The 22,207-nt window shown below is 29.5% G+C and overlaps 1 protein-coding gene across 1 annotated transcript in view; it reads left to right on the top strand.

Annotated features, from left to right (window-relative positions):
• Kif19A (Kinesin family member 19A) overlaps positions 1–22,207 on the top strand; it is a 62,850-nt gene that overhangs the window by 16,977 nt on the left and 23,666 nt on the right. The window contains exons 2-4 of the mRNA XM_076402676.1: positions 4,530–4,687; positions 5,138–5,282; positions 8,682–8,831. Of these exons, the coding sequence (XP_076258791.1) occupies positions 4,530–4,687; positions 5,138–5,282; positions 8,682–8,831 (453 nt within the window). The remainder of the gene's footprint in view (positions 1–4,529; positions 4,688–5,137; positions 5,283–8,681; positions 8,832–22,207) is intronic.

Below are 22,207 nucleotides of genomic sequence, written 5' to 3'. Positions count from 1 at the left end.
AATAGTTCAACTTCATTAAACTAAAGGATTTTTCTCCTTAATTTACAATATCGAGCGTTTTGGGAGACCTCCTGGCCTGTGGTACCAGGGATTTAGGCCTAGTTAAAACTTATTTCTTAACCCACGCAGGGATATGATAGGCAACTGTTTGTCTATCTAAACTTGGTGTGAACATACGCCATCTAAATTTACGGCATCAAAACGTCGCAATGTTGCCGTATCAACACTGAGTTCTAGTTCAGTCTGGTTTTGATATATAACAAAATTCTAGTTTAAATAATATAATGAATCAAAAATGTTATCAAATATATATAGTTTATTTTAACATTACAGTACATCTAATGCATATATTATCGAATAATTTAAACTACATTTATTTATATAGCCGCAATAAATTATATGTTAGATATGATAGATGTTGTTTTATTATATTTAAATTAACTGCCTAATCTACCTAATTAACAATTGTATATACATGTAATATATTTTACTTTCGTTAGAGAGCATATCTACCTCTTTACGTTCAGTTCTTGTTTCCTTAATGCGTGTAAAACTTAATACAAGACCATGCGTTTGCCTTAATGCTTTCTTGTTTACCTTAGTGATTAAATATGAATATCAGCTTTTATTATAATTTATAATTTTCAGTCATAAGAAGGAAAATATTGTCTGATTCTAAAACGAATTTATAAATTGCTGTAGGCAATACATTAAACATATTAAATAGCGCATTAGTATCATTAGTAAATGTGGCCATTTTTTCATATTTAGGAATATCGTTGATACAAGGTAAATGCAATATTGGCCAAGAGATATTGACCTATATTACATCCGCATAGATGTTTATCAAATCTGCATATTCGTCACCGAAGTTTATTCTAAACTAACGATTAAAAATGTTTGATTGGATAAAATGTAATGTCAAGGAGAAGAAGAAATATAGAATATAAATGGTCAATGATATTAAAAATAATTAAGTACACATAGACAATAATTTTCATTTCATTGGGTTAAATTTCATCAAAGTTATATAATAGTCTTCACATTAACCTAATTTTTTATCTACAAATAACATTAAATGATGTTCAGAAACTATTAAAGTATTATATATATTTAGAAAAAAATAATTATAATATTCGTATAATTTGAACGTTTTTGTAAAGTACTCTTTTACTACACGCTAGAGGTAAGATAAAATAATAAATGACAAAAAAGCTTAATGCGTGTAAAAGCTTAACGCAAGACCTTGCGGTTGCCTTGCTACTTTTTCTTTTACCCTAGTGATTAAATTTGAATATCAGCTTTTATTACACTTTGTAACTTTCATATATTTTTCTGATAACAATTATAGGAAGTATGTATATCAAAGCTAATAATAAATGTGAAAAATATTAAAATTATGTATAATAAGCATTTAGGAGTCAATAATTTATGGTGACAAAACCGTATGTGTTGTTAATGTTTCTTTACCGAGTATTCTATAAATGATTTAGATTCTGCTAATTACTGTTTTTATGCACAGAATGGAGATATTATGCTTTGGAATCTGAAATTAGGAGCAATTATAAAAGAAATGTGTGTTAAGATTAACATGGCAATAAACGAAGAGTGTTTGCATGCATTCTGATTTTTTATTCTCTTTGGAAAGACATTTATTCAAAAAATTGATACAGCATATATTAATCAAAGTATTTTGCATCATTTTGTATAAATTTTACTGTTTTCCGTGCCCAAAAGACTATTTTTATTTGGCAATTTTGCAAGGAATGGAGAGTATTTTCAAACAATTCTTCTGGAAAAAGTTGGCTCAAAACGTCCAATAAGTCCTAAAATGCATAGTCTTCAGGCTCTTTTGGTCCCTTAGGCCATTCTTTGTCAATAACATCGAAAAACGCCACTTCGACGACAAAACTAAAATCGTCAATTGGGATAAAAAGGAACAGTATCACTATAATTTATTGAAAATGTTTGATGGGCTTCGGTAGCATATTTCAGCTGCAGCTTCAGATCAAAGATTGAAAGTGTTAACAATGCAATTTTGAGCGTTCCATGATTAGCGCCTATATATTATGAATAACTCAATAATTCGAAATGGAAAACTCCTATTTTCTGTAGAGATTTTTAAAAAAATTTATTTTAATGTTTCCTTTTTACTAACGAGAGTTTTTCTGAACTGAATCTACGGTTTAACGTGTTCTCCGAACCACGGTCTTCGGAATTAAGCCTACCGACTGGCTAGTGACCAACTTAGAGACCGTACCAGAAGAAATTCGGTCTTACCCAACCTGGTTACTGGCATAACTGGTGTCGTAATTTCTTATCAAATTTTCCACTGTTGCCTATAAAGACAGTTACAATTACAATTACAAATATCGATGCCCCAGCAGGATTCGAACCCGCGCCTATCGAAACAATATGAGTAACCGTCCTGCTGCCTCAGCCACTGCGCCATCAATTCAGCGTATAGAAAAATGATAAGACTAACTAACTTAATAATTATTTTAGGTGGTCTAATTATTATTAACATTGATACATCCCATTTTCACCAAGATATAGTGCTGATTAAAATATATGCAAGCATGTAATAGTTTTTATATGGTTAAAATATTAGCTCAAAGCTTGGTTATAGTTATTATGAGTAAATAAATAACTATATATGTAAAATAAATGGTTGTTTGTTAAAACTTAAGATAGCGCTTCATTTTAGAGAACAGAATAGTGGAATGGATTCGAGATAAATTTCGAATAAAATAATTTCATTAAGAAAAGAGCACCTACAACGATGAGGAAAGTCTCAAATTAGCACTTAGAAAGTTGGCACTATCTTTACACAGATTGTATAGATAGTATACAGAGTTTTAGCAAGCTTGCAACTCAGTTTTCTGCAGAAAAGGACACATTTTCATCTAGTTGATATTAATTAAGATTAAAAATATTATTTTAGACAAAATAAAATGTGAAATTCAATAATAATTGAGATAATTGTGAGACGATTTTTGAGAGCTTTTGACTCCCACCACCTGTCTAAGAAAAATTAAGAAGAGACCCTCTACCACTGCCTTTAAAGAAAAAAAAAGACATGTTCGAACTCTCCGGTCCCCAAATTGTCTTATGTAATAAATGAATGGCGTCAAATTAGTTAGCTTCCGATTAAAATTGTATTTTTCGTTGTTATTTGAAGTTGGTAATTTTATAACGCATCTCAAACTCGTTGATTTGAGGTGGGTTAACATGTTTGGGTCATGAGTTGGGTAGACATGAGCTGTTTTACTATTAGTAGCCTTGTAAAATATGTTATCCCTAAAATATCGACGAATGCTTGAGCTTCTAAATTAATATATGGATGTTAATGGTAGCATGATCCATTAATATATATGATGAATCAGTTCCATAATTAATTAATGGATTTATGCTATACTAGATGATTGATTAACATAATATATAAATATAAATGAACTTAATTACCTGAGAGTGGAAAAATTGTTATTAATATAAACCTTGAATGATATAGTATAATCAAATTATAAATAGAGTCTATTTTCTATTCAAATGATACTAATTCTATAAGATACATAGGATAAAATGGCAATGGTTTAAAGGGAAGCTTGCCAAACATTTCTCTTTATATTTCAAGGATCGAAATATACTACGGTTAGAGTACATAAACCGAGCGAATTTATTTATCCCATAATAGAAGTTACACACAAATTGTAAATAGTATGCTACAGAATAAAATATTTTTCGTATTTTACGAAGTACAAGTTAATGATAATAATTGATAAATTCGGTGAAATCATGGGCTACGAAAAAATAATTAATCATAATCAACTCATAATTAATTATAATTTTGTGTGATCTCTTTTCATACGCTTTTCTTATTCATCAATTCTGACATTCATCTTCCTTTGAATCGATATAGGTTTTGCGAGTACTTATGCAGAGCGGTGGTAACATAACTTTTTGTAGAAGTACTAATAGTATTTGGACGATGTTCTTTTCACCAAGTTTCAAGTTAATCTCCCTCGGCGGCTAACTCTTTTTGGTATACTATTTTGGTAATTTGCTCAGTCTCTGCTACCCCATGGACACAGAAGCAAGAGAGTTTGGTAAACCCAAGAAATTTTCGAAGTAACGTGCACAACATTTTTAAATCGCCACAGACTCTTTGCGGTGTACAGAATGAACAACAGGAATGAAAGCATAGTACATGCATTATGAAGTAAAACTATTTTAAAGCTTCTATACTATTTTCATTTTCAACATACTATAGAAATCAGAGAAAAAATACATAGAGATTAGATAAAAACAGTTAAATATATTTTTTGTGTTAATCAATGTAACATATTGTCTATGTTATTTTGTTTTGAGTTTCAGTTTAAATTATAAAGTGTATTGTTGCTTTTTCTCATCTTAATATTTATTAATATTAGCAGAGATGTTAAATACAAAATGTTAAAACATTAAAATACAAACACATAGCGAAATGTAAGGCACAAATTTATATATATTAATGACCTTTTTTGTTTCAGACTGTAATCTTAGAAGATGCCGATAAGAATGACCCTTTACGACATAAACGGGTATATGATAAACAATATACCTTTGATGTAGTGTTTGGTGAACATTCGACACAAGAAGATGTATATGAAGTTACAACTAGGAATTTAGTTAAAGACGTGTTAAATGGGTACGGTTGTTGTTTATTATTGTTTTATTATTATTATTATTCATAAAAAATAATGCGTTGGGACAAAAGTAATTTTCTTCTATGTCATACCTTTTCAAAGCATTACACCATTATGATACACGGTGAATGTTGAGGTATTTTGCTGTCAAGTCAGTTTCAATGTTTCAATATGCAGAGAGAGAGAGAGAGAGAGAGAGAGAGAGAGAACTGAGGATAATAGAGACCCTACCGAAACGTCATATTCTAACGTGGATGAAAAGCTGAAAAATTCATCAACATATAGCACCCACATATGCATTTTACATACAACCTTAAAGTCATCTATTAGGAAAAAGTGAAATAAATTTTCCCCATATCTATACATACTGTATTATTAATAAGTATTAAATAACCATCTATAATATTTTTAATACTTTGTATTAAAATTATTATCATCTTTCCTCCAAAAAGATTTAATGGTACCGTCTTTGCCTATGGTCCAACTGGTGCTGGAAAAACTCACACAATGGTCGGAGATCCATATGAGCCAGGAATCATGATCAGAGCTCTCAATGACATTTTCGAGGCTGTAAGAGATAAAGGAGATGAGTACTCAGTAAGTATTCACTCAGTATATAATAGACATATTTAAAATTCATACTATATTATTATTATTCATACTATATTATTATATTATATTATAATATTATTTAAAATTCATACTAGTTTTTAATAAGTATAGGAAAGAAGACATAAAATTTTAATGTACTGAACTAAACTCTTAATTGTAAACACTTTCTACGGTATATTCTGTACGGAATGGTTTCTTTAGTTTTGGTGTTCCAAAATATTAATAGAACACGGCTGAGCTAACGCAATTCACCTTTGGTTGTCGTAAACAAAGCAAAATTTATCCAAACTAGGGTAATTTACAGCAACTTCAACAAGCCTTTGGAGACTTTACACCTTGAGCTGCAATATTGGTACAAGAATCCATGGATTATAGGTATTTTTCAAAGTATAAACAAATTGACCAACTCAAAGCCCCCTTTGTTCCCCAACAGCAATAGTTGCAATAGTTTTGATAGAAGTCAAGCAAATTATGTTAATAAATATATTAAGCAACTGCGGAATGATTCTCAATCTTCATCTATGTAGCTATCATTGTTATAGTATATCTTCTTTTCGTAATAAGTATTTCATTCCAGTTTTTTAATTAATTAAAAAGAGAAGAGCCTCATGATATGTCACAAAGCATGCCGATTCCGCCAATATATTGCAAATATATACATTTTTTCCACAAAGTTGTTAGAATAACTAATTTCAATAAACAGCCTTCATACTATATACCGCAAGTAACAAGTTTTGCGATAGATTGGTTAGATAATCTATGTATACTGCCTCCTGTAACAGGTCAATTGAAAAGTCTTTGGTCTAACACATAGATGGCGCTACTAGAATTAAATCCGTATGTTTTTTAGTTAGACCTAGCCCTCAATAGACGCGTGTATAAATTTGGCAGCTTTCGGATCATTGGTTTGTGCATCATATCATTTTGAATGAAGCAACTTTGGTTATTGTGAAAAAAAAAGGATAAAAAGGAATTTCGCCTGTTGATAAAATATTGCTTTTGAAGGGAAAAAACACAGTTGAAGCAAAAACTTGGCTTGATGCCGAGTTTTCGGACACTGCCCCAGGAAAATCAATCAGGTTTTTACCGACGAAAACATTAAAAAAATCAACAAAATGATTTTGAATGACCGTAGATTGAAATTGAATGAAATAGCAAACTCTCTAAAGATATCAACCGAATGTGTACATCATATCATTCACGAATATTTGGGTATGAGAAGGCTCTGTGCAAAGTAGGTGCCGCGCGAGCTCAATTTTGACTAAAAACAACGACGAGTTGATGATTCGGAGCAGTGTTTGAAAATGATCATGCGTTATAAAACCGAGTTTTTGCGTCGATATGTGATAATGGATGAAACATGGCTCCATCATTTCATTCCGAAGTCCAATCGACACTCCATCCAAGTGGATTGCGCACGATGAATCCGCTCCAAAGCGTGGGAAAATGCAACAGTCGGCTGGCAAGGTTATGGCGTCTGTATTTTGGGATGCGCATGGAATAATTTTCATTGACTATCTTGAAAAAGATTCATGAATTGGGCTTCATCCACTGTATTCTCTCCGTAAGAGGTGATCGCCGAAACTGAGGCCTATTTTGAAGCAAAGGACAAATCGTACTACAAAAATGGCATCAAAAAGTTGGAGGGTCGCAATAATCAGCGTGTCACCCTTGAAGGGAATTATGTTGAATAAAAAATAATTTTACCAAAATAATATGTTTTACTATGGTAGGCCGGGGACTTTTCAATTGATCTGTTATATTTTTTGCAATTTTTATTGCTGCTATTTTTAAGTCAAACTCAATTTGTAACGGTAAATTTAGAGAGATATTTCGGTCTGTTATCTCTCAATAGGGGCCAATAAATTCTCTTATTGGACAGAGAAGGGTTTGTCTTTGATGGTAATTGTTTAAGAAACTGTTTCTATTATTGGTGAATGATCAGAAGACAAATCGATATATATATTTTTGTTTCTATTGGTTTTTGTAACCAATAGTCACTGATATTTTACTTGTTTGTTTTCTCGTGATTTCTTCATCTGGGCTTCACAATCGTTTTTTATTTATGACTATAATCCATTCTTTTTCTCGGGTTTGTTTTATCGATGATTGTTCTGGTCTTGTACCACAGGGCATCTGCACACTGTTGGGTTGAAACGCTATGGTTAGCCATTTTTGAATTGTTAATATTTTCTTTTACTTCCAAAAGATAAAAAAATAAAATAAAAAATACATTGTTTATTTCACGCACTTTTTTCACTCACGTATTATTTTTTTACACTAGTTTTTTGACTAGTATTATTATATACCTAGTATTTTTGTACTAATATATATATATAGTATAAACTACTATTCTTACAAAATGAATTTTTAAAGGACTGTAGGAAAATAATGAGAAATAATTTTAAAAATTAATTAAAATGAGATGCAGTCTTTCTATTGGGTCACGTAAACGCCTATTTACTACGCTTTAGGTCCACTGAGAGACGGATAGTTACGGACCTGTTATGATTATTTTAGAGAAGGGTATCTTTCTAGAGCTTGGAGCGTATTGAAAATACGTTTTCACCCTACGAAGGTTGGAACTGAAGTACAAAAAAAAAGTTTAATTAAATGCTAATTAACGTTTGTTTAAAATATACTTCAAAACACATCTAAAACAATATCTAATCTATCAACTGATAATTTTTTTCTAATTTTATATTTTATTGCCTTAGATAACATGAAGTAAAAAACTTTACATTATATAATTATTTGTCAGAAAAAAGTTTCAACTGAAAAATATTTTTCTTCACAGTTGAACAAAATGATACATATTTCGACTGAAATTGAATTAACCTGAAGTTGGTTACAAACGTACCAGATGCTATTTAATACACAGTAACGACAGTTGTTTTATCTCATTTAAACTTAATTTATGGATCTAATATTTCTGAAAATGTTGATATTTTATGCTGAGCTAGAATGAATTCTATAAATAATCAATTAACTTTTTTTTTCAAAACCTATCTAACCTCATTTTCTATTTACTGCGAATTCTATTATTTACTGGGAGTATTATAAATGCTCTTAGAAAATCGACAAAAAATATTCGATTTTATTTAGTGGTCGGAGCTTCGTATACATGTTTTATCGATTTCACGACAGGTTCAATCCAAAATGAGTCATATCGTCAAACTATCATTAATATCCCTGTCAAAATTTAGTGCTTTTTTACGTTCGATTTTAGTGAAAATAGGTGAAAACATTATAGTAATATAATAGTTCAGTATAAGTTGAATGATATCGTTTTAACTATGTATGTTTTCAGTACCAATTTATCATATTGTTCATAAAATTATTGGCAATTATTCAATATATTTAGTTTGATTAATCACATTACAGGTCACAATGTCATATCTGGAACTTTACAATGAAAACATTAGGGATTTGTTGAATCCTTCCTCTGGATATCTAGAGCTGAGGGAGGACTCTCGGGGAAGAAATATTCAAGTAGCTGGGTTAAGTGAAATATCTACTACATCAACAGACGAGGTAAGTAAATATGAGTTGTGTTATGCTCTTATATCAACAAATTAGTATAAAATTTTAAGAGTTAGTTTAGACTATTTTGAAAGCATTATATTAATAGTGAAAATTGAAGGCTTCTGTTATTTTTCAAGTGACTTGAAGCTTAATCACGTAAAACCTGTATCTACAATCTTGGTCCACCTTTTGGGAAACATGCACATTTTACGTCAGTAAAATTCGTCTTCTTTGTTCACAGATTTACACTTTTGGCCTTTAATAACTATGCGATATTGTATCGCTTTTTTGCTCATATTGTCTCAGTTCTAATTAGTAAAAAATCGTCTCTAAGCACTAATAGATATTATAGTTCATATATTTTTTTAGTCATTCACAAGACCAGTTAATAACTCAGAATCTCAGAATACTAAAAAATAATAAAAATACAAGCTTATAATTTTCTTTAATATACCTCTAAAGAATTAATTACAAGATATAGGAATACGTAGGTAAAGACTTTGAGGAATTAAATTTGTCTTAATACTCTTCTGAAGTAAACTTTAAGATCTTTTAAATATACAGTGCGTCAATCTAAACCAGATCAAAATATTGCATACAGTACATGACACCTCTATAAAAACTTAATAATTCCCTTAATTGGTCCAAGTAGAATCTCCAACATGTTCTCCGTTATGTGGAGAAAGATTTATCCTTCTAGCAATATGTATTTTCAAAGTCCACATTCGATTCAGTGTCATTGACGGAGATGGTTGTTAATGGCTATCTGGATAAAATATATTTTGATCATGCTCTTGATGTGTTATTTTATTGATAAGAAAAATATGACTTTGTTAGAAACCAAGAAATAGGTCATATTAGCTTTTGTCGTTCAATAGGAAAACATTTTAGTTGTTGAAATACATCACAGTTATTCTCCGAACTTCAGTACTATAGCTAATCTGAACTTGTATTTTATAGATTCTATCCTTGGAAAAAGGATATATAATTAATATTTCGTAACTAATTTGGAAATTTTTATAATTAACATTTTTTTGCGATAATTTTTCGCCAAAATATTTTTAGTGATGAATCGAAAAATTATACAACCAATTGGTGCCAAAGGTCAAAAATAATAATAAAATAAGATCCATTTTAAGAAAATCAAATTTATTTGTGGTAAAATAAGAGTTTTATTATATTGAAAAAGTTAAATAAAAATGTATTATAGACCGGCTTGGTTGGCGCGGTAGTAAAGGCGACAGGACCACTTATTGTTGCGATAATCGCGGGTATAGCCGTAAATTTATGTTTGTGATTGTTTAATATTTGTGATTGTGCAAAATCCGACAAGGAATATGATCACAATCACGCCAGTAACCAGGCTGGGTAAGACCGGATGTTTTCTGGGATGATTTCTAAGTTGGTCTGTGGTTCGGAGCCCACATTAATACGTAAAAATAAACCCTCGTAGGTAAAAGGAGACTTTAAAGTATACAAAAAAAAATTCATCATTTTCTTCATTCAGTTGCTTCTTTTTAAGAGTATCTCGAATTAAATTTATTAGATTTTCCCAACTAACTTTAACAGAGTTCATTTTAGCGCACAAATATATAACTTTAGTTTTGTCAGCCAACGAAAACCGGAGAAATATAAATTCTGTTATTAAAGTCACAGGTAGAGTCACTTAATTTAGCATGTGGATTAAGATATTTCAATGATATAACGCACACTGCATCAAAATAATATTAATTATCCAGAGAGTATTGACAGAATTTATCGTCTTTTAAAATACAATATCTATCTACGCATTCGGTTGGAGAATCTCCATCACTTGTTCTGGCACTCAAATTTCCTTCGAGTTCCTCAGGTCATTTGATACTAGTTTTCCTAGATTATGTTTCTCCACTTATATTGGATCTGGATAGCTAAGAATCAAAAACTTTAGAATATGTCATGTTTAAAGAACTGGAACCATTCTCAAAGTCATCAGCCCATTTTTAACAGAATCATCTTCACACAACAAGGGTTCATCTCCTCATGCCTCCTTAAGACACCTCTTTCTTGCAAACACCGTCGTTAAACGTTAAAACGTTAAAACAACGACAAAACTTGACAATTCACATCTAAGGTTGTTCCAAGGATTCTCTAGAACTAAAAATCTTATTTTCAGCTCTGAATTAGTCCCTTTTCTTCAAAATATCACTTTTTTCCTTTTCAGCGTTTCGCCCTTCGGATGCAATGTGAACGATGTTCGTAGTTTTCCATTGGAATTTCATTCGTGTCCTTCAGATGTCTCCTCGAAAAATTATTTCTAAAAAGTATTTGTCTTTGATGTAAAATTTGGCGATTCGATAAGGATTTCGTGAATCCCTAATTCCATGAAGCTATTTTGAGCTTCTAAGGAACATATTGTATGATTCTACAGCGAATTTACAAATTGCGGCAGGTATATATTAAATATCTTGATAACGTATGTACCAAAAAACTTTGAATAGACTATGGTTAGTTAACTAGTTAGCTTTAAGTAACTTAACCTTCTTTCCTGATTTTCCTCATCTACCGTTCTGAACAATCTCGTTCAATTTTCAACATTTTATTTCGACATGTTTCAAAATGTCTTTACTTGTTTACTTGTTTTCCATTACTTGTATTTCCTTTATTTATTATCTGTATATTTGTCCTTCCTCGGAAAATTGTTTCTTAAAAGTGTTTGCCGTTGAATGTAAGATTTGGCGATTCGATAAGGATTTCGTCATTCCCTAATTCCACAAAGGTATCTTGGGCTTCCTTAAACTGTGGCTTAAATTCATTTGACTTATCGACGTTAGTTTGATAATGGCTTTCGCAACTTAAGACAAGAAAGACTGTTCACGTCCTTGATATATTTCGAACTGATGCTTCGAAAATTCCAAAGGCTCCTTTTATTAAAGCTTCCTTATATTATTTAATATTACAATAGATCACAATAATAGCACTTAGTCTGTTACTGCCTTAATATATTAAATACTATTGATATTATATTACTTTATATATTATTTCTTCGTTTTACAAGTGAGTGTTGCAGGATAAAATTTGTGCGAAATGCGAAAATGAATCGATGATTGGATCGTTATTGCTAAACCAACATCGGTCGTTCGACACGGTATAGCCACATTGTTAAAAAGATGGAAAAGAATTGTAGAAAGTTTATTTTCAATTATTTTTTACATGTTACTAATCATTTCTCCTCACAGCACTACACTACACAAGATCAAATGGTTTGATTCTTTTAAGCATGTGCCCTGTGTTGCTGTTCTAAAAATTTTATTTTATGGAAGAGCTTCTATATTGACAAGAGAATGGTCTCTATTCCCACAACTGCTTTCAATTTTGTCGATTTTCTGATTGACAGTCGGTATCTGAAGGTTCTCAGGACTATGTTCAGGGAATCTTGTATTATATTTGTAATACTTTTTGCGATTTCAACATTTTATTGTATAATACCATTTTATACATTAGCATTTAATACATTTTCCTATATCTTCTACGACGTTAAATATCACACATTTTTGACATAATTTATTGGTGGCTTTTACCTTTGTCAAATAATGGAAACTTCCTTCTGTACCTAATATTTAAGAATACTCTATAAATAATTATACAAATATATAAATAACTTCTGAATATTCTTTACTAACTAAAAAGTTGTTTTCAACAAACTTCTAATTCAGTTATGAAACGATTTGACATATATTAATAATAGAACCCATGTTTCCTTATAATTCAAGGTTAAACATAATTAAAACTCCGGACTGTGGTATACACTTAACGTCAATCGACGTGACGTTTCTCAACAGGCTCGTGTATCTCGGTTCGCATCATTTATTCAACATGACATTAGCGCTGTTCCAGTATTTGTCCCTTAGAAAAAAATTCGTTCAAATTGTTTCAACTGTACTCAATTTAATAAGATTGTGTTTAACCGGATGTCTACAAAATTCAGAATTGATCAATAAGTAATTGTTAAGGTTGTTATTTATTAATAGTTAATGCTCAATGTATTTGTTTGAAATAATTAATAAATATTTTTTGTTTATTAAACTGCTATTTGTATGAAGAAAATAAATTATATTTAGTTGTACCTTCTGTTACTGTCTACCATCGCTTTCTTTAACTTTTGTCAAACGATGGAAACTTACTTCTCTACCTAATATTTAAGAATGTTCTATAAATAATTATACAAATATATAAATATCTTCCGAATATTCCTTACTAACCAAAAAGTTGTTTTACACAAACTTCTAATTCAGTTATGAAACGATTTGACATATATTAATAATAGATTCCATGTTTTCTTATAATCCAAGGTTAAACATAATTAAAACTCCGGACTGTGGTATACACTTAACGTCAATCGACGTGATGTTTCTCAACAGGCTCGTGTATCTCGGTTCGCATCATTTATTTAACATGACATTAACTTAACGCTATTCCAGTATTTGTTCTTCAGAAAAAAATTCGTTCAAATTGCTTCGACTGCACACAATTTAATAAGATTGTGTTTAACCCGATAGATACAAAATTCGGAATTGATCAATAAGTAATTGTTAAGGTTGTTATTTATTAATAGTTAATGCTCCATGTATTTGTTTGAAATAATTAATAAATATTTTTTGTTTATTAAACTGCCATTTGTATGAAGAAAATAAATTATATTTAGTTGTACCTTCTGTTACTGTCTACCATCGCTTTCTTTAACTTTTGTCAAACGATGGAAACTTACTTCTCTACTAAATATTTAAGAATGTTCTATAAATAATTATACAAATATATAAATATCTTCCGAATATTCTTTACTAACCAAAAAGTTGTTTTAAACAAACTTCTAATTCAGTTATGAAACGATTTGACATATATTAATAATAGATTCCATGTTTCCTTATAATTCAAGGTTAAACATAATTAAAACTCCGGACTATGGTATACACTTAACGTCAATCGACGTGACGTTTCTCAACAGGCTCGTGTATCTCTGTTCGCATCATTTATTCAACATGACATTAACTTAACGCTATTCCAGTATTTGTTCTTCAGAAAAAAATTCGTTCAAATTGTTTCAACCGTCCTCAATTTAATAAGATTGTGTTTAACCGGATGGCTACAAAATTCAGAATTGATCAATAAGTAATTGTTAAGGTTGTTATTTATTAATAGTTAATGCTCCATGTATTTGTTTGAAATAATTAATAAATATTTTTTGTTTATTAAACTGCCATTTGTATGAAGAAAATAAATTATATTTAGTTGTACCTTCTGTTACTGTCTACCATCGCTTTCTTTAACTTTTGTCAAACGATGGAAACTTACTTCTCTACTAAATATTTAAGAATGTTCTATAAATAATTATACAAATATATAAATATCTTCCGAATATTCTTTACTAACCAAAAGGTTGTTTTACACAAATTTCTAATTCAGTTATGAAACGATTTGACATATATTAATAATAGAACCCATGTTTCCTTATAATTCAAGGTTAAATATAATTAAAACTCATGACTGTGGTATACACTTAACGTCAATCGACGTGACGTTTCTCAACAGGCTCGTGTATCTCGGTTCGCATCATTTATTCAACATGACATTAGCGCTGTTCCAGTATTTGTCCCTTAGAAAAAAATTCGTTCAAATTGTTTCAACTGTACTCAATTTAATAAGATTGTGTTTAACCGGATGTCTACAAAATTCAGAATTGATCAATAAGTAATTGTTAAGGTTGTTATTTATTAATAGTTAATGCTCGATGTATTTGTTTGAAATAATTAATAAATATTTTTTGTTTATTAAACTGCTATTTGTATGAAGAAAATAAATTATATTTAGTTGTACCTTCTGTTACTGTCTACCATCTCTTTCTTTAACTTTTGTCAAACGATGGAAACTTACTTCTCTACCTAATATTTAAGAATGTTCTATAAATAATTATACAAATATATAAATATCTTCCGAATATTCCTTACTAACCAAAAAGTTGTTTTAAACAAACTTCTAATTCAGTTATGAAACGATTTGACATATATTAATAATAGATTCCATGTTTCCTTATAATTCAAGGTTAAACATAATTAAAACTCCGGACTATGGTATACACTTAACGTCAATCGACGTGACGTTTCTCAACAGGCTCGTGTATCTCGGTTCGCATCATTTATTCAACATGACATTAGCGCTGTTCCAGTATTTGTCCCTTAGAAAAAAATTCGTTCAAATTGTTTCAACTGTACTCAATTTAATAAGATTGTGTTTAACCGGATGTCTACAAAATTCAGAATTGATCAATAAGTAATTGTTAAGGTTGTTATTTATTAATAGTTAATGCTCGATGTATTTGTTTGAAATAATTAATAAATATTTTTTGTTTATTAAACTGCTATTTGTATGAAGAAAATAAATTATATTTAGTTGTACCTTCTGTTACTGTCTACCATCTCTTTCTTTAACTTTTGTCAAACGATGGAAACTTACTTCTCTACCTAATATTTAAGAATGTTCTATAAATAATTATACAAATATATAAATATCTTCCGAATATTCTTTACTAACCAAAAAGTTGTTTTAAACAAACTTCTAATTCAGTTATGAAACGATTTGACATATATTAATAATAGATTCCATGTTTCCTTATAATTCAAGGTTAAACATAATTAAAACTCCGGACTATGGTATACACTTAACGTCAATCGACGTGACGTTTCTCAACAGGCTCGTGTATCTCGGTTCGCATCATTTATTCAACATGACATTAACTTAACGCTATTCCAGTATTTGTTCTTCAGAAAAAAATTCGTTCAAATTGCTTCGACTGTACACAATTTAATAAGATTGTGTTTAACCCGATAGATTCAAAATTCGGAATTGATCAATAAGTAATTGTTAAGGTTGTTATTTATTAATAGTTAATGCTCCATATATTTGTTTGAAATAATTAATAAATATTTTTTGTTTATTAAACTGCCATTTGTATGAAGAAAATAACTTATATTTAGTTGTACCTTCTGTTACTGTCTACCATTGCTTTCTTTAACTTTTGTCAAACGATGGAAACCTACTTCTCTACTAAATATTTAAGAATGTTCTATAAATAATTATACAAATATATAAATGTCTTCCGAATATTCCTTACTAACCAAAAAGTTGTTTTACACAAACTTCTAATTCAGTTATGAAACGATTTGATATATATTAATAATAGAACCCATGTTTCCTTATAATTCAAGGTTAAACATAATTAAAACTCCGGACTGTGGTATACACTTAACGTCAATCGACGTGACGTTTCTCAACAGGCTCGTGTATCTCGGTTCGCATCATTTATTCAACATGACATTAACTTAACGCTATTCCAGTATTTGTTCTTCAGAAAAAAATTCGTTCAAATTGCTTTGACTGTACACAATTTAATAAGATTGTGTTTAATCGGATGTATACAAAATTCGGAATTGATCAATAAGTAATTGTTAAGGTTGTTATTTATTAATAGTTAATGCTCCATGTATTTGTTTGAAATAATTAATAAATATTTTTTGTTTATTAAACTGCTATTTGTATGAAGAAAATAAATTATATTTAGTTGTACCTTCTGTTACTGTCTACCATCTCTTTTTTTAACTTTTGTCAAACGATGGAAACTTACTTCTCTACCAAATATTTAAGAATGTTCTATAAATAATTATACAAATATATAAATAACTTTCGAATATTCTTTACTAACCAAAAAGTTGTTTTAAACAAACTTCTAATTCAGTTGTGAAACGATTTGACATATATTAATAATAGAATTCTGTTTCTGTTTTCTTATAATCCAAGTTTAAACATAATTAAAACTCCGGACTGTGGTATACACTTAACGTCAATCGACGTGACGTTTCTCAACAGGCTCGTGTATCTCGATTCGCATCATTTATTCAACATGACATTAACTTAACGCTATTCCAGTATTTGTTCTTCAGAAAAAAATTCGTTCAAATTGTTTTGACTGTACACAATTTAATAAGATTGTGTTTAACCGGATGGATACAAAATTCGGAATTGATCAATAGGTAATTGTTAATGTTGTTATTTATTAATAGTTAATGCTCCATGTATTTGTTTGAAATAATTAATAAATAATTTTTGTTTATTAAATTGCTATTTGTATGAAGAAAATAAATTATATTTAGTTATACCTTTTATAACTGTCTAACATCTAGGTCTACCAACCAAGAGATATCGTTGATCAAATTGTTATCAATTGATAAAATACCAATTTGCAAGCTCAAAATTTTAAACCTTTCAACAGATTTTTAAAAGTTAAAATAATTTTCGGAAATATAGACGTTTTAGTGCTTTTAGTGCGGCACCTAAAGACGGGTCTTTAAACGTGTTTCTTTACGACGATTGACATGATAACTCAATTTCTACTGAACCGATTTACTTTATTTATTTACTAAATTTTTCTATTGCTCAAAGTAACGTGTTTTCGCCAAATTAGAGCTGCTTAAAAAGCAAAATATTTTTATGATTTTTTTGACATTTCCGAATTATTTAAAAATAGTAAAAATCCATTTTTTTACAGTTTTATTTTAATATCAGTAGTCTTGAAAAATGTATTGTCGAGAAAACATGTTTAAGTTTAATTTTTAGTTAACGCCACTAAAACAACTCTATCTCCGATAATCGATATCTTCGAGAATTTAGATTTTGAAAAATCCTGTTAAGGGCATATTTTTTAAAATATCTTACAGACTTTTTAACATTTTTAAACTAGAATGTCACCCTAAAGAAACCGTTCGTAATTTTTAACGAATATACCATTTTCATACCCGATGTTGTAATTATAGATGTAGTGTTTCTTTTTTTTTGGTCTCAATTTGGCAATGTACAAGTTACAAAAAGTGTTTATTAATTTCTGTGTAACAATAAGAGAAGAGAGAATATTAAGGGATTTTCTAATTATTAAGACGTTGTTGTAAACTCCACAAATCAATTGTTAGAAAACTTTTTATGAAAATTAAACAAATGAAAATTGAAACAGCAACCCGAATAGACCTGGATTTATATAAAATGGACCTGTACTGATCATATGTCAATCTCTGATAATATTTACTAATTATACTAATCGAGCGTTATTTATCATATAATAGAGCAATGACTTGAGAATTAATGAAGAAACGGCCGGTATTGACAGCTGAGGTGTCGTCCGCTATTTCCAATCTTAACAATAACCAGCTCGAGCAACAAAAATAGTAGAAGAAAGAGGCATCTACGACTGAAACAATATGCTGAACCGATTAGTTGGCAGAAGATTGTCGTTCTTTAAAGGGTGCGTTTGAGTGAGACGAAATATTATATTCAAGACTAAAAACTAACTCTTTCGAATACTTATTTTGTTGATCTTTCTGTATAGGTCTGATACTTCAATATTTCCAAGATCACACTCTTAGAGTATTATCGCTTTTAAAGAAGTTTTCTAAATTCTTTCGAGTGGATCAGTCTTTGTCCAGTTTCCATATATTTCTTTTTAAATTTTAGATATTATATACTTACATATTTTTCTATTAATCTTTATTTCCGGTTTGTTGTTATTGTCTTTCCTTTCATTTGTTTTGTTTGTTATTAAAACCTCAGCCGAAATATTTTCTTATTATTTCTCTTGGTCCTTTGTTATATTTTTTTGTTTTTTTGGTGTTAGTGAGTTATATATCCACTTTCTATTTTATTTATTTCTCACTTTAATGCTTTATTTTATTTTATTTTATTTTCATTTTGTACATGATTGGATCCATTGCCTTCAATGATCCTTTCCTCATTTCCTCTATTTCTACTCTCTTTTTTTCCTGAATATCTTTTAGCTGTTCTTATCTTTCAACATTATTTTCTCGTTTGTATTCTTTGAAACTAGCTACAATGCGATTATTTTCCCTTTTTGTTTTTTACATCCTAAAAGTCTCATTAAATATCCAACATTTCCACTTTTTTTCCATCGCTCCAAATATTATGAGGGATTTTATTCTTGTTTCTCTCTATTACTTACTCCCATATTTTGTTTTCTCCATTCTTCTTATATTATCTATATTTTTTCTATACTAAATAGCTTCTCAATTGATTATTTCAATGTAGGGTGCTCCTCTACTATGGTATTTTTAAAGGTCTTTCTCCTATGACAGTCCTGTTTTCTTATCTAACTCTTTTTCTTTCTAATTTAGTATATTAAGATTGTTATTTGTTATTATTTCACTTCTCATTTTAATGGTTTCTTCTTTCTCGATACCCGACCATTTTCTCTTTTACCTTTACTTGTGTTTCCTTTATTAATTATCCGCATCTTTTTTAAAATTTTAGGTTTCATTGTTAAAAAATAATGTACGTTAATATATAAAGGATTCTCCGTATCTAGTAACTTCGAAAGGAATTGAATATGACGTAATTATAGGATTGATACGATTATATTATCTACATGATTACAATATGTATCGGAGGTCAAGGTATAATAAATCATTTGTCATACATAAATATACAACTATTTTTAACAAAATCGCTGGTTTGAAATAACAACGATATAATCTATCATTTTGCTCTCAGATTTGAACGGAATATTGTATATGAATTTTAAGGTAAATCCACACGACGAAATAAAAATAAAACAAATTATTATTATCGGAGTTTGATCAAAGAAAGCTCATGAATACGTTCCTATTTTCCGCCGAATTTGAACAATAGAAACTCAATAACTTGAGCATTAATCTGGTATTGTTAAGAAAGTTATATTACTAGTGTATTTTTAAGAATGCCCTTTAATAAATAAAAGCGATAATTTTTGTTGTAAAAGTTATAATGATAGTGTTTTATTTTAGGTGAATTGTGTTTCATAATAACAATATAGCTTATGCACAAATGAGTCCAAAAATATGTTTGAATGAGTCTCTTTATAGAATATAGTCTATTCACGTCATATGAACTGATGACGTCAAAACGTGGCAATGTTGCCGCGTCAGCTCTGACTTTGAGTTCATTTTCGCTATGCGGTGTAACAAAATTCTAATCTAAATAAAATAATTGAACTGTTATAAATTAAAAATTATATTATTACATTAAAAACTACTGTTACAAAATATAATTTATTTTAACAGTACAGTACTTCTAATGCATATATTATCATAGAACTTAATACTACAATTAACATACAGTTTTAATGGTTTGGAGGTTAGGTGTGTTCATTATATTTACATTTTTTTTTTCATACCTCCTAGGAGTTAGAGTTCTGGGCGCGTTTTTTATGTAGTTGTATCTCTACTACATTGAAGGACAAATGGACATGGATCGCCTAATTAATAATTATATATCCAAGTAATATGCTTTAATTTTATTAGAGGGTTACCTTTTACTCTTAATTCTTATTTCCTTCGGTACAGTGTTTCCTTGTTGATTTCATTTTGATATCACTGTTTGTACCTCCTTAGTTTTTTTTATGTTACTACCTGTATCTTTCTTGATAAAACTGCATTCTCTCTAAAGCAATTGCCATATCTGCAGAACAGTTAGTATACTTTCTCTGCTCATACATTTTAAACAAATGCCCATGTATGAACAATTACACACATATCTGTGCGTGATCTCCCACAATTATCGTTAGTTGCTTCCACTCTTTTTAGCTTAAATTAGATTATTATATTAAATCATAATCCCATATTCTAAAATTTCATTAAAGTGAATAACTGAGCTGTTAATTTCCAATCTATCTAACATTTGTTCCCAATTCCATCATTTGTCAATTTCTTCCTCAATGTGCCTGATCGAGATCATCCAAACCGAAGGGGTTTTCAAAAATGTTATGACTGATAGAACCTAATCAATTTTTATTTCAAGGTGTACCTTTTCTCAGCTATTTTTGTTGTCTTAACACTATTTTTATTATCGTCTTCAAATCTTGAAATACTGAAATATTCATGTCTCATCTAAATGCACATATTGAAATAATAAGTCTTCCTTGATTTTATTATATGCTAATAAAAATTGTATTGCCTTAAAGGCAATGTCTGGAAGTTCCATTCGACCTCTTCATAAGTTACATTTACACAAATGTTACATGCTACATCCCTCAAAGGGCTGCATATATTTAAGCTATCTATGGATACTTTTCAGATTAACAGCTTCGTCTGAAGTAATTGTATTAAATTAGGTTTATGTTCAGTTTTTTGAACTGAACTGAACTCACTGTTTTTCATGTCATATATCTGATCTCCTATAGACCTAACATCAAGCTGATCTTGATTCCTCACGTCCTTAGTATAATGACGGTCTCTTTTCGGTGAATCTAAGATTACTCTTTTAATATTTTGAGATACTTCAGTGACTTTGTCCGTACTAATATTCAGTACAGCTAAAATATTTTCAATAAAAATCGCAGCAACTTAATAATAAACATTAAAATATAAACTAAAATTAATTATAATAAATTGTTTTGTTGTTTATGACCTGTAGTTATTGTAATTAACATTTTGAAGAATTTTGCAATCGTTTGACAACCGGACGACTTTGGCAGGTAGATTAGATTATGTGTTCGAACTTGTCAGAGAGCACTCTATCTCTTTTTAAATAAAATAAAGTGAGAAGGAAAATATTGCCAAACTCTAAAACGAATTTTGAATTTGCATTTAGAACAGGGGCATATTGATGAGTTGAGTCCACTGATATCTTGGATAGACTATACATACATTGAATTGCAGAATAATATAACCAAAATTAACTTCATTATGTCTATGTAGTCAAACTAATAATGGAGATGGATGAATAAACATATAACGACAACGATGGATTAAATAGAAGTACAGTCTATTAATAACTAAACAATTGATTTATTTTAATGCACTTATAATGGACTGTCTATAGATCTATAACAATAGAAGCGTTTCGAACGTTATATAATTAACTGATAAAAACGTTTGTTGATTTTTATTGCTCTTTTTAGGAGCTTGCTTGTATATCAGAAGCTTGCTTGTATTTTGATCAGTGATGTCTAATGGTGAAAATGCAACATATCACATATAAATGCAATTAGTCAAATATGGAATATAAATTATCGGTCATAATTATAGTTTTTAGCAACTCAGTGTTGGTGTTCATACTGCGGCACTCATTAAAGACCATTTTTCAGAACACAATACAAATATTTTAAAGTGGTCACCGAGCTCCTCTTCTATATAATCCTTCTTAATGTAAGTTGTTGGGGTAACCTAGGTATAATCAAATGGTAAACAATTTAATAGTGTTGAACTAAAAATGATATTGTAGGAAAAATTTATATTAACATTATTTTAAAAACCTACATAAAACAATAGCGTAGAGACTAATTGAAGTTCTAAAAATTAGAGGAGTATGTATCCATT

This window comes from Rhynchophorus ferrugineus, unplaced genomic scaffold (genome assembly GCF_030347505.1).
Source record: "Rhynchophorus ferrugineus isolate W39M unplaced genomic scaffold, kcgeb_rfMv2 rfM1, whole genome shotgun sequence".
NCBI classification, from domain to species: Eukaryota; Metazoa; Arthropoda; class Insecta; order Coleoptera; family Curculionidae; genus Rhynchophorus; species Rhynchophorus ferrugineus.
The sequence above is the reverse complement of the archived record's forward strand: the minus strand, read 5'-3'. Positions and strand labels throughout refer to the sequence as shown.